The sequence below is a fragment of the Helicoverpa zea genome, chromosome 3, assembly GCF_022581195.2.
Source record: "Helicoverpa zea isolate HzStark_Cry1AcR chromosome 3, ilHelZeax1.1, whole genome shotgun sequence".
Classification (NCBI taxonomy): domain Eukaryota; kingdom Metazoa; phylum Arthropoda; class Insecta; order Lepidoptera; family Noctuidae; genus Helicoverpa; species Helicoverpa zea.
This window is the reverse complement of record NC_061454.1, coordinates 6065392-6079427: the sequence shown is the minus strand read 5'-3', so window position 1 is coordinate 6079427 and position 14036 is coordinate 6065392. Positions and strand designations below refer to the sequence as shown.

At 34.8% G+C, this 14036-nt stretch overlaps 2 protein-coding genes across 2 annotated transcripts in view; both read left to right on the top strand.

Moving 5' to 3' along the window:
• The window catches only part of LOC124646065 (cAMP-dependent protein kinase catalytic subunit 3), a 38059-nt gene extending 30303 nt beyond the window's left edge, over window positions 1-7756 (top strand). Inside the window, exons 4-7 of the mRNA XM_047186096.1 lie at window positions 702-947; window positions 2345-2526; window positions 5203-5280; window positions 5714-7756. Of these exons, the coding sequence (XP_047042052.1) occupies window positions 702-947; window positions 2345-2526; window positions 5203-5280; window positions 5714-5839 (632 nt within the window). The 3' untranslated portion in view covers window positions 5840-7756. The remainder of the gene's footprint in view (window positions 1-701; window positions 948-2344; window positions 2527-5202; window positions 5281-5713) is intronic.
• A 1530-nt stretch (window positions 7757-9286) lies between these two features.
• LOC124646271 (alpha-tocopherol transfer protein-like) lies at window positions 9287-12373 on the top strand. Its single transcript, XM_047186388.1, has 7 exons — window positions 9287-9487; window positions 10167-10323; window positions 10601-10730; window positions 11079-11210; window positions 11382-11492; window positions 11573-11678; window positions 12099-12373. The coding sequence occupies exons 1-7, from the start codon at window positions 9349-9351 to the stop codon at window positions 12248-12250; spliced, it is 927 nt and encodes a 308-aa protein (XP_047042344.1). The 5' UTR covers window positions 9287-9348; the 3' UTR covers window positions 12251-12373.
• Window positions 12374-14036: the final 1663 nt, after the last annotated feature.

Here is a 14036-nt window from a genome sequence, read left to right as displayed (position 1 = left end):
ATAAAACGGAACTATTAAACAATAAACGGTTGAAAACTCGTAAATATTGCAAAGAGAAAACAATAGAACATGCGTTGTTTGAAGGATAAATGTTATAAACATGTCGACGGAAAAAAACTTAATCGTTATGGATACATCGGTGAAAGTTTCGTGGCAGATGTGAAATTAGGAAGATACAACTGTACCTACTAGAGTCGATATCATCGCTCCTAGTCTACTTATAAATGTATAATTTGGAATCAACTTATAAAAGACGCAAAAATAAAAAATAAAATAACTTGAAACTCAAAAGTTTCAAGTTATTTTTGACACTAACATACTTATAAATGTTAGTGTGATCCATTACTTTCTAGGTAGTAGGAACCTAAATAGCTAGTTGCTAGAATTAGACAAAGAATCTAAAACTGTTTGTGTAAAGGCGGTCAAGTAATTATTGTTTTCCCTCAGTAGTTGCGACGGGAAAGTCACGTTAGCTCTGTGCATTTTCTTTTTCCTTTACATAAGCTCGTCGGTAACACACTTGTAGATTGATTTTATAGAAACCATTTTCAACCTGTCGTAAAATATTGTTTTCAGAAATATACAGTTTTAATTGTAGAATCCGTTCTATAGGTCCAATACAAAACGAGGTCAAACCATTTTATGGGTCGAAGTCGTAAAAATCAATGAATGCATTTTATTAATAAATGTTCTTTTCACAGGAAACTTCTACGCATCAGAAATTGTGTCAGCGTTGGAATACCTCCATGCTCGAAACATTGTCTACCGAGATTTGAAGCCGGAAAACCTACTGCTTGCCAAGGATGGACATTTGAAAATAACAGACTTTGGATTTGCGAAAAAGTTGACCGACAGAACGTGGACCTTATGTGGTACCCCAGAGTACCTGGCACCAGAAATCATTCAGAGCAAAGGACACAATAAAGCCGTCGACTGGTGGGCCTTGGGTAAGTTCAAATATAATCATTTTCGTTATTCATGGAAACGGTATCATTTTGTGAAAATCACGGAAATAATTATATTTCCCTAACAACAGAATTGCTTGAAACAAATATAGTATTTCGTTCTCATAAATGTCATTGCGGTAACATAATGCAAAAACGGGCCCCAGTCACGCTACCAAAGTCTTTGTGTTCGACCGTACCGGTTATATTATAAACAATATTAAAAGCCAAACTTTACTTAGCAGACGTTTGAATTTATAATGATTGTCGAAAACATTTTTCATTCTGTTTAACTAAGCTTACTGTAACAACTCTCACGGAAATGCCGTTTCGCTAGGTTTTATTTGCTATTGTTGTATTGTGCGTAATGAAAACTGTTCCAAGTCTAAATAAAGCCTTTATAAGACAACTCTGCTGCAGATGAGTATCAGACGTTGAATGCATGCGAACTAAGAAATTAATCTAAATAATTAAGTTCATGATTCGTTGCTAATTGACACTGATGGCTATAATCATTTGTCAAATATTTTATACGCATGAAAGTTTCAGTACGTTCGCGATTGTTTGTATTTTATATTTGTTCTTATGATGTGTCTCTCGACATATTATTATGGTTTGTTTATTTATTTTATAAGCGCTGCTTCTGCGGCGCCGTAACACCAGATTGTTTACATTGTCATTATTTAGTGTTTCGTTGATTTAGTGAAGTCTCTTTCATTTGTGTATGGGGACTGCGTGCCAATTTATATTCTACATTATTTATAATGGTACACGTTGCTTGTATCTCGTCGTGCCGTGCTTGGCATCATACGCTATTACATTATAACAATAATACTAAATATACTTGCCACTTTGCGAGTGCTCTAACAATTTTCCAATATCAAGTTACTGTAGTCTAAACATAACATGCAAAACTGAATTGTAGTTCAGCTCTTTGTATTGTATTCTATTTTAATGTAAGTAGCAATATTTTGAGCGCTAATTACTGAAGCCATTTGTTAGTGGCGTCGCTTTGTGTTCTCTGCAACACTTATTACATTTAAACATTGGGTGCTATCCATTAAGCCAATTGCAATTTTCTTAGCCACATGGTAATTATTGAATAGTATAAAATTGCTACCTTACAACGTTGGCACACATTTCCAATGCGCATAATGTATTCCTTTACTATTTAATTAAATGAAACATTAATTAAAAACCTTGACATTAATAGTCCCGTGGGAATTGATTTAACGACTATCACGGCACAATTATTAATCTGAGGAGTATTTATGTCTAGTTGGAATTCGTCTTTATAATTGTATCCGTGTCATTACCAGTCGTAACTTTATTTAGTAGACGTATATCTACAGTTTATTGATTAGAAGTATATAAATAATTTTTATGTGTTTTATTTTCAGGCGTGCTCATTTACGAGATGTTAGTGGGTTACCCGCCGTTTTACGACGACAACCCGTTCGGCATTTACGAGAAGATCCTGAATGGTCGCGTGGAATGGCCGCGGCACCTGGACCCAGTGGCTAAGGATATCATCAAGAAACTGCTCGTGCAGGACAGGACCAAGAGGCTGGGCAATATGAAGGTAATCCTACTTATATTATAAATGTGAAAGTTTGTGAGAATGTATGGATGTATGTTTGTTATTCAATCACGCAAAAACGGCTGAACCGATTTGATTGAAATTTGGTATGTAGACAGGTGATACCCTGGATTAACACATAGGCTACTTTTTATCTCCACACCACGCGGGCGAAGCCGCTGGCGGAAGCTAGTATTATATATATTTACCTACAGACCTTTTATATGTCTAATATTAGTTGGTATTGGAATGCTCGTCGGGGATTGGTGAATGACGGTAAAAGTGAATATCCTGATTATCCATCTAAATTAGAGGCCAATGTGCAAACGAAGCGCGAATGTGTTAGTTTAGTTGCAAATTAATTCAAAATTCTTCAATAAGTGTTCTGTAAAAATATTTTCTTCGGAGCTAAATTCTGCTCGTTCTATTTCGACTTTCCATTGAAAACAGTTTTTATTGCTAAAATATTATGTGCTACAACTTCGGTTCACGTGTGAGTGCACGTGGGGTTACGTTACCTACTCAAATTAATTGCCTACTTACATACAGTGTTTTGTTTCCTTGCCAAATTGAAATACCTTCGCCATTTCTTTTTCGTTTTTAATCAGTCCCGGATTTACGATTCACGTTACTCGTGCAAATCTCCGGCTGTTTCAACAAATATTTTTGCATTATAATACATCATTGTACTTTATGTAAAGTGAGTTTAATTCCATTAGTGATTGACGCTTTATCCCTTGTGACAAAATGTTGTCTTACTAATTTCCTGATAATTTTAACTAAAACGACGTACTTATGTTGCAAATATGAAGATTTAAATTAGAGCCGTTGATGTTGTACCACCATAAAAGAAACAATAACTGATCATAAAGCGTAGATTTTGTTGCAAAGACAGACTGGCTGGCCGTGCTTTACGCTTACGCAAACTGAAAATACTTCAGCCTTGCGCTTGACCTGTTTCGGCAACAGTTTGGGATTATACACACGACTCATCGTGTATGTTTACTGAAAAACCACATGTCAAACACAATATTAGCGAGAACAGTATAATCAAAGCGTGGCACATTCATTTGTTTTAACTCGTACTAGAAGATAATAACCTCAAAACAACCCATGACAATGATAAATGTAAATGTCGTAGTGGATGTTGCTCCACATTTCTTTCGGCTATGCACTTCAACTGAAGTGGATGATATCCAAAAAGTGAATTTATTTAACTTTTGAAGTTGGCCTTGCTCCAGCTATTTCCGATTTTTTCTACTAATCTACAGTAACACATAAATTTTTAAATGCATTTTTGATTTGAGAAAACATTTTTGTTTGACGATGCAACGATGTACAGAGAAATTCGCTGTTGTGATTGTATAACTTTTAAGTACAAAGTATTAACATTAAAAAATCATCTTCGTCACTCAAAATTATGATGTTAGAGGGTTGTGTCTAAAACATAAACCAATAATAACATACTGCTTCTGTCCACGTACTTTTGTCCGCACTGTTGGAAAGTCGAAGTCATATTGTTTATGGTGCTCACAGTGCTCTATGTTATAAATATCCCTTCCTCAGCCGAGCCTATATGGTCACGGTTATAGCGAGAAGTCGGGATGCGGCGTTCCCAATAAAGTGTCGCGCTATCACGCTGCGAATGTATTTTTAAACGTTTGCAGTTAGTGGTTGGTTGTTTTCACCGAGCTTTTTGCCGCGATGTCGCCGAGATGTTTAGAAAGTCATCAGTCAGGTGTCCGCCGGTGACTTCAAAAGCCGCTGGCCGTCGCTGACTTATGTCGCGACGCAAATACGACACATCACCGATATACTCGCGATGTGCTAGAAAACTGGGCGCCTTGTTAGCCCCGGTGCTCTACTGAATATGTTTTCTGATTGCATCTTATAATATCGGTCGCTGATTTTGTGGCCTAGATAAACTTTGGCTAGGATTATGTATGCTAGGATTTTTGATAGCTATTAATTAACACTGTTTTTCTATCAGTTGTTTTGAAAAGAAAAGATTATGTAATGAATGGTTTTCAGCATAGATTGACTGGATTTACTGTCCGGTTAAAGGTTTAAGTCCGGTTCTGGTCTAGCTAAGAACATAAATTCAAAGACATGATCATTGCTTAACAAAACTTTATTTAAAATATCGTTGTCCGCCTACACTACAAATAATAGCTTAAATAACCTCTAGAAACAGTAATGATACTTATTACGAAAGCTGTTTAATATGAAAGTCGCGGAGAGTGGGTAATGTAGGGGGCGACCTTTCCAACAATATAACTTATTAAATTGGAGTAATACAACGATATAGCCGTAGGTTATAAGGAGTTATGGGACAATTCCCGTTGGACTACGAAGATATTAAAGCGAGTGGCCTGCTTGGCATCACCGTACAATAATAAATTAAGCTCCGATATGCTCGCTAACTCTAAATCTGAGAATTTACGATGTCTAACGGTTGAAGAACGTCGCGAACGCCAATAATAACAAAGTTGCTCTAATTCCAGCCAGCCACCAAATGCGCATTATGGTCGTAGCCAGTACCGCAGATATGATTGATTGATATTTCACCGATACTCATAGCATACATTTCAGTAATTGAGCCGCACGAGTTGTTCGATCTTTGTACTCGTTTTCTTTGTATGTTTACTTTTGTTAATGCAATGTTTGTTTCACTTACAGTGCGGTACCGAAGACGTCAAACGGCACAGATGGTTCAAGCACATAGACTGGGCTGACGTCTTCATGAAGAAACTTCAGGTATACATTAGCTATTAGATAATTCTGTTTATGTTCCCAGATACCTACGCATTATTATCATCAGATACCAACTGGAAAATGGGAAACGGAGATTTTCAATTACACATTATTTAGTCGAAGATATTGCTACAAAAAAACAATGACGGAATCTTTGTTTTATGTAGAACAATATAAAAGATTTTCGGGTTCAATATACTTTTGCGCAATGCTATCGAAGCACAATTTAAGAACAGATTTAAATTAGGTTGCGAGGCCGACAGAGATTCACGGAGTTTACGTTACCTTATTACAATACTTTACGTTGATACTACTTAAATGCTTATTTATGATCCGATTTAAGACATTATACAGAACAGTAAATAAATTAAGCTGCTAATTTAACTAAACATTTATGTTGAATCAGATGGTTGACCCTTGTTTATGTTGTCCACAGCCACCTATAATGCCGGCAGTGTCGTACGAAGGTGACACCTCCAACTTTGACGAGTACCCCGAGACAGACTGGAAGTCAGTCCGCTCACTAGACTCCGACGAACTCAAGCTCTTCGCCAACTTTTGATGGCCCAATCCTACACCGTCGGTTTAAATAAGTTAATAGGTAAATATCGCAAATGCGAGGAGAACAGGTCGCCCAAATCATGAAACTACTTAAATAAAGTATTTTTTCATATTATATTTAACACTGTAAGTTAAGTGTAGATATGTATTGTTAGTTATTGAGGCCAAGAGCGCCGTCGTGTTTGCAGAGTCGATAGGAAACCGTCCGTATTTGAGTAGTGTGGAGTGAATTTGTATTTAATATGTAACCTATTTGATTGTTTAATTGTGTTAAGCCCGCGACTGGCTGGAGCCAAGTAGTCTGAATTTTTTTCCTAGATAAGCAAAGGATTAATTTAAAATCGAGTACATTTCACGGGATACGAATTTCGGCAAAAAATCATTCCGAAGTTGAGTCATACACTACCTACGCTCGCTACCTAGTTACAAACCAAACCTACCATTCAAACCAAAATTAGGAACAACAAATAGGTATGGATATAAGATATACATAGTTAACATTGAAGACACTATTTTTATTGTAATAATTACTCCTTTCTTCACTGGATTATGAGACTCTTGCCATGCTTATAGTTTGAGAGGCAATCTTTTTCACAATCCCGCAGTGTTTGGCTTCGGTCAGCCTTAATTAAATCTTGAGAAATATGCGCATTTTACTATTACATTTTACCAAATTATTGATCAGTTCTAATTGCTCCTTTCGTTCGTCTAATTTAGTTGCATTGTATGAGATGGATTGTCAAAACAAAAGTTATTGTAAACGCGAGCATGGAATACTTTGTGTCTGCATTTATGAAGAATGATTGCAGTATATATAACTAAGTTATGAGTGGATTTTAAAAATCATAATCATTAATGTAACAATTACATTTTCACCCTTAGTTTTTGTTTATGGACCTAAACCGATGTATATTGTATATGTAATGTATGTCTCTGTCAGTCTACGTAGAGACTTAATTAGGAAAGTGTAAATATTTATTCATAAGTTAATGCATTACATTTCCAATGCTTTCTAGTTCAAATGTTAGAGTTAAGTAAACTAGGTCGCCATTAATGGCAAATAAATGTTTGTGATTTTGAAAGTATGTCATAGTATTTCCTTTAACTTAATCAATTAGAAATATTAAGATGTAATTTAAATATTTTAGTTCTGTTTTACGAATACATTGTTTAATATGAATCTTGTAGCGCCATCTAGTGAGTGAGGTTTTAAACTATAAGTCAACAATATTTGCTTTGTCCATGAATAGGTAGATCTAGTTCATATGTTTAAATCTGACACTTAGTTTTTCTCCTATTTCATTCATACGTTGGTTTTGCCACTAAAAGAAGATCTCACACAATTTACATTAGTAAAGAAAAGCTAAAGCGTTAAATGTCACTATTGTATTATCTATTTATTGTCATGTTACGGTTACATACGGGCCATACAGTATTTCTGTGATCTTTTTAGTCTTGACAAAAGATATATATTGACATTGTTTACTGTAAAACAATTGTGTCATAAAATCAATGCAGCCAGTAACTAAAATAAATTATGGATGTGGTGCTAACTCAAACTGACATTAGGGATAAGAAAACAATAAATACATAGACTACAACAGTTAAATAAATCGCTATACAATTTACCCACTGACTTAAAAATCAACCGTAGCGGATGGTGAACAATTGATACAGTAAATTAACGTGGTTATTGCAGTAAATTGAACACAATAACACCACAAATGCATTATAGTAAGTCTACGGTCATCTAGAAAATGTGTCTGTTACTCAGTTTTAAGAAAAGCGATACAAAAATCTAGTTCAAGTCTTCTAAATCGGTTTGGGTTAGCAGCACAATGTTTAAATTAATGTAACAGGGTTGTAGATAAAATTTATAAATGTAAATACACAAGAATAAATGTGTTGTTTAAAACAATTGGTGTGTTTAATTTATTCATTAAGTATGTCTAGAAAGATGTTCCTTATTTATTTTGCATAAACAAATTATAGATAATGTTAAAATTAATTACTTCAATGAAAACTGGAAAAGCACTGGCGATACGTAGCGAAGAAAGAAAAGCGTCGTACAGACTTACTAATCGAGCCAGTTTTAATATTGTTATACGAACCTATATTTATTTTAGTTCTTTGAGGAAAACACTAGTTAAAAAAAAACAAAAGAAACGGGTTGTTACTAAGCATAATACAAATGATATCTATGCATTCTATTTTCAAACAATTAAAATATTTGGAATATTTTTGAAACTGGAATGAGTTAGTGTAAACAACCACTCGGAGCAACAAAAAATGTTTCTATGTAAACATCTCAGGCTTATGATTACCGAAATATGAAATGAAGACGATAGTTATCGACTTAGTTCAGCCAACTTCTGTTATTCTGATGTTTTTAAGGTTCCAGACCTCTATGAAAAATAAAAAATCCCATGAAATGACGATAGGTTTCGGCTATATATTACGTGCCCATCTTCTTATAGAATTGTTATAAGCTCCAACAAATATGATATCTTCATGGTTTCGACACAGTTCTTGGCACCGTGTCTTTCGGAACATAGCATTGATTTTTCAACAGCCAATAAAATAATTTCTAATAACATAATATTATGCGTGCTGCCAGTAGCTGTCCGTTTTATTTATGAAGTTATAGAGGACATCGCCATTTGCGCTATCACCACTTCACATTTATCTGGGTGTTAGTGGTAAAACGATATGGTCACCGATAATTTTAGTATATTAGTGGTCAAATGTGCACCGCAGTGTAGATGTAGGTTAAAACTTTTACTACGTTCACAATATAAAATTCGTGTGACGTCGTCTCTCTCCCTTTCGTTTAAGTAAAATTTTTACTGATGGCTTGTTATATTACTTAGGTACCCACCTAATCGTTTTAACTTTAAACTCACGCAAAAAATATTTTTTAAATATCATTATTATCATTCTTTAATAGACTTTATTATCTGTTTGGTGTAAATATCGATTCACGATTTCAGCGATTAGACTTTGCTCAAAATTGATAGTGGTTGCGCAAAAACTTATAATAAAATTATACAACATAGATTAGACAAGGGTGACTCAAGAGTATCCCCGCACAATGCAAACTTTTAGTCGGCCGATAGTTTTTTTGGGTTCATAAATAAGAAGTTAATAAGTTTTGGATTTAACACAAAGCACATTTCAATGATACGGTATTTAGCCGGTATCAGGCAGGTATCAGGCAGGTATCAGTCCAACTTAAAACTTTAATTGGAATCAAGACTTTCTTAAAAATAAAATTGCCGATCATCGGGTAAACTGTCGGCCAACTGTTTAGTCTACAGTGTACACTAAAACTTATTAAAAAGGTAATGTTATTTATAAAAGTTAGGTAGGTACCCCAGCCGTCGGTATTGCCTGGTGGATTAAACTAACTAATCAATTAGATAACTAATCAAGTACCAGTATCAATTATCGCAGTGTCGATATCATTGTAGAGTTGTATTATTCCTTTCAGTGGTAGGACGTTTGTGAAAAATGTCTGTGAGGGCGTTGACTCCTGTGCTTGCGGAAAAAGCCCGTGTTGAGCTGAATGAAAACCCGAACACGCTGAAGGATGATCTTCAAAATATTAAGGACTGGTTGGCCAAGCAACCACATCTAAATGCTAGGATAGGTGAGTGTAACAATATCCTAAGCTTTCCCTTATCTTTTGAAAGTGAGATTATTAGTATATGTAATATTTGTAATCGTTTTAATTCTGTCACTAATCCGTTGAGTCTGGACAGGTGTGATGTAATGAATGTTGCTTAGCTAGTACCTACGGGGTTATTGACAGGGTTCCAATTTAAGTTAGAAATGCAATCCCATTGATTTTATGCGGAAGAGTTAAAGCACCGAGTTGACAGCTGTGATACGCACCTTAAACTTGCAGTTAATTTAATTTGTTTTTAATAAAGAAAAGTTTAATGAAAGTAAGACAATCTGCATTGTGGTTTGAATTCTATTTAGTTTTGAGAAAATGTAAGTCTGTGCAATTTGGTGTTTCCTCTAGCACAAAATAATATTGACCATTTACTACTGAAACACAATACTTCCTTAAGAATCACCTGATTTCTAGTTAACGATATTGAATAACACCTGAAATCATTTAAAAAATGTTTAATCAGTTAACTTATCAGTACTTACTCATCTAGTACGATAAACTGGCTATGATTTTAGTTAGCTTCAATCCGAGTTAAGCTTGAAATTAAAAACATCAACATTTTCACTTCAAAATTAAATATACCATAAAACCATAAAAATCATCGCTCATTTTATCAAGGCTCTTAAGGCAATTGTATATAATTTTTCAGATGACCAATGGTTGGTGGGGTTCCTCCGTGGATGTAAGTTCAGTTTGGAGAGGACGAAAGAGAAGTTGGATCTGTATTACTCTGTTCGCACCACGGCGCCTGAACTATTTCGCATAAAGCACACCGATCCTCTCTTTGACGAAATCCTGGGTTTAGGGTGATTATTATTACTTACCATATACTATGCTATATGTATCTTTATAATATACTCTGTCATGGTATAAATTACCGTTTTTGAGGAAAACCTCTTTAAGAAGAGACCAAATTAAAAATATACTTTCCTATGTATATCAACATAGTACCTTTATACTAGAGAAGAGTATTCAAAGACTGACAAATATAGCTCATCGATGATGATGATGATGATGACATATCCTAGCATTTTCGACCGCAAGAAACTAAACTAAGTTTTTGATTACTATTCTTACTTTCAGTTCATTTGTTATACTGCCAAAGCCTCCGAGACCAGATGCTCCGATGACATCCATCATCCGGCCAGGAAAGTATGACCCAGCGAAGTACGATATTCTAGACATCTTGTCAGCTACCAACGTTTTAATGAGGGTAATTAAATTAGATAAAAATGAATGCAAAGAATAGTTATTTGTTATACAAGAGTGCAAAGTTGTTTTTTAAATGCGGGCTCAATTTTGATGGCCGAGCAAGCGAAAAATTCTAAAATTGAAACACGACCGCAGCGAGTGAATCAAAAATTAGAATCCTGAGCGACAGCGAAGGGACATGTCTTGGACGACAGTTTCTAAGAGACGACAGACCCGTGTCGGTACCCATTAGAATAAAAGCCTGCCGACGCTGCGAGATTGTTCAAAATAGTTATCGAGGCCCTGGTATATAAAGGGCTCAAGAAGGAACATGGCGGGTCTTTTCTGCAACTTCTTTCAACCGTTTCAGATTCTCCTGGTGGACGATGATAACGCGACTGTCGCTGGCGGTCAAAGCATTATAGATCTAGAGGGAGTGACGATGGCACACTTCTTGCAAATGACGCCGGTCACCATGAAAAAGATGGTCGTCTTTGGTCAGGTAACCATAGAAGTAAAATACTTTTGAGTTCATGGAGACTTCTCGATGGACGGAATATCTAAAGTAAAGATACTAGATAATTTCAAAGACCTCAGAAGATTTGTTTATGATGAATTTATAGATATGTAGACTTTTATTTTTAAGTTCGTCATGCATAATTCATTATTTCAGGACGCATCACCAATGCGTATGAAAGGAACGCATTATATGAACACACCACCTGGGTTTGAGACTATCTTCAATGCAATCAAAAGTTTGCTTAATGAAAAGAATAGGAATAGGGTAAGTCACCAAACATATTCCATGTCATAGGATGTATAAAAAACTGATGTAATTTAAATAAGCCGTGTTTATATTTGTAGCTCTACGTCCACAACAAGAATTATGAAGAATTGTACAAACACATTCCCAAAGATGTACTGCCTGCTGAATACGGGGGTAACGCTGGAACAATAGACGATATTTCAGGTACTGAACCAAATTACCTCTTTTCGTAGTCGGATAAAATAGTTCATTTGTTAGTAGTCTATATATTTCTACTCGAAGTCTTTCGCAGACGATGAACAAACTTTTAAACTGAATCTCTTTTTTCTAAAAATGATATCTTTTGACTTAAGCGTACTTCAGGCCATGTCATCGGTCTAGCATTTTCCAAACTATGTTGGGTCTACTTCTAATCTAACTGAATGCAGCTGAGAACCAATGTTCTCCATGGAGCGACTGCTTATCTGACCTCCACGATGTTGTTACTTCAGGTGCCATTTAAGCAAAATGAAAAAACAATATTCATTATTGTAATAACGTATTTGAAAAGTCTATGTACAATTGGGTCTGTCAGTAATTTGATTAGCCTTAACCATACTTATTTGTTTTTGACGAAATTTTCAGAATACTGGAGGAACAAGGTGAAGAAATATGATTCCTGGCTGCAAGAGGACTATCAGTACGGCACAATTGAGTCAAAGCGTCCTGGCAAACCGAAGACTGCTGAAGATATGTTCGGCGTTGAAGGATCCTTTAGAAAACTTGATGTTGACTAATAATCTTTTCTTATATCTTAAATATTGTGTACAATGTGGATGCGATAAATGTTAAAAATAATCTTTTGATATGAATAGACCTTACGTTTCTTGTAAATAGAGCAAATAAACGATATTAAATTACGTGTACTGTGATTTATTTTACCTGTTTAGTTTATTTAAAAAGAGTTATGCCCGATTCGTCATTTTAGTGATTTGGCATCCATAAAAAACGTGTCCCAGTTTGTCATTCAATAAAATATTTTATTTTGCTTAGTCCCAATTGGTCATCCGTACTTTATTTTGTAAAAAGTACTGTCAACAAGATAAGCTGTACAATATTGTATTACGTTTTTTTTTATTTATGTTGGTTATGTTTTTTCCGATTATGGCAAGACGCTATTAATAAAATCGCGATTTCAACGGCGTCACACAACGCACGGCCAAAACCAAAATACCAGGATCGCATAAATCAGATGAGTAATATACCAATCAACGAGTGTCCATGGAACTGCCCACCATGTACTAGGACCGCATAACTTACAGGAGTATAGCAGTCAAGAGTGTCAAGGTTTTACGTTTTTTTCCTAATTGTAGATAAACATACCAATTTACACCATGTCGATGAATTGTATTTTATGTATGTGAACCAATTTTTTGAAAATCCCGGTATAACTTATTTATATATAAAATCAGGTAATAAAACAGAAGCCTTTTATTTTCTAGAAAGGGACAATATATAGAAGGGGCAAAGTATGGTCCGGTTTCTATTGTTTTGTGTAAGTAACTATTTACTATTATCGGTATTAGCAAAAAAACATGTGGTGTAAATGCATTATTAGTTGGTTATTGAGTGCCCTGGAAGTGTATGTGACTTGTGACCAAAACTTAAGCACATAGGTATACATAAATAAAATAAATATATTTTCTCAATTGTGTATGGATAGTAAAGCACTGGTACTCAGCTACATCCGGTTAGACTGGAAGCCGACCCCAACACATTTTGGGAAAAAGGCTCGGAGGAAGAAGTGTATGGATAGTAAGAACAAGAAGTTCTGTTTAACCGAACAAGGACCAATTTAAAAGAAAAACTGCAGTATGTACAACACAACTGCTGACTACATTCAAATTATTTTTATTAATTAAATTTTATATTTATGAATATTTTTATGTATACAATCTCTTTGCTAGTTATGGGCCCCTGGTACTTTTGTTACCGGTACAAAAAGTATCGAGTCACATTTTCGCGTTTATAAAATGCCCATGTTGTCTTCACCTGTGTTTTAATGTAAACTTTATTATATGTATATGAGAACTATTAAAACCTTTACCTACATTGAAGTTTTTCATTTAAAATTTCTTCTAACACTTTTATTTCTGACGGTACTCTGATACGTGAAATTTTATGCGGGTAACGAATCGGAACTCAAAATTTAAATATTAAATTATTTATTTTGCTCGAATGACCAATCGGGATTTGGTGTATGGAAAAAATAGTTGGTGACCAATCGGTACTAATGACAAATTGGGAATGACTCTTTAAAAAAGATTGTGGAATAATAGGCATATCTAACTAGATATCAGAATTCTCAAAAATCGAAAAAGTTGTCCAGGGGCTTAATAAACAATGGCAAGCTGGTTGTGATTTTTTGTGAATTCAAATGCAAGAACTCATTATTGAAACTGAAATGTTTTATTACAATTACTACAAATAGATACAATTGATGTTAAAAGAATGTTACTCTCAAATGTTCAACTCACGGATGTTAAAAGAATAACAGAAATTAGAACTACGTTTTAATACAAC

Excerpts from the sequence above, each read along its gene's own strand:
- LOC124646271 (XM_047186388.1), top strand. The coding sequence starts at position 9,349 with ATGTCTGTGAGGGCGTTGACTCCTGTGCTTGCGGAAAAAGCCCGTGTT. Across the intron at positions 9,488-10,166 it reads ACATCTAAATGCTAGGATAG|ATGACCAATGGTTGGTGGGG; the intron begins GTGAGTGTAACA and ends ATAATTTTTCAG. Across the intron at positions 11,493-11,572 it reads ATGAAAAGAATAGGAATAGG|CTCTACGTCCACAACAAGAA; the intron begins GTAAGTCACCAA and ends TTATATTTGTAG.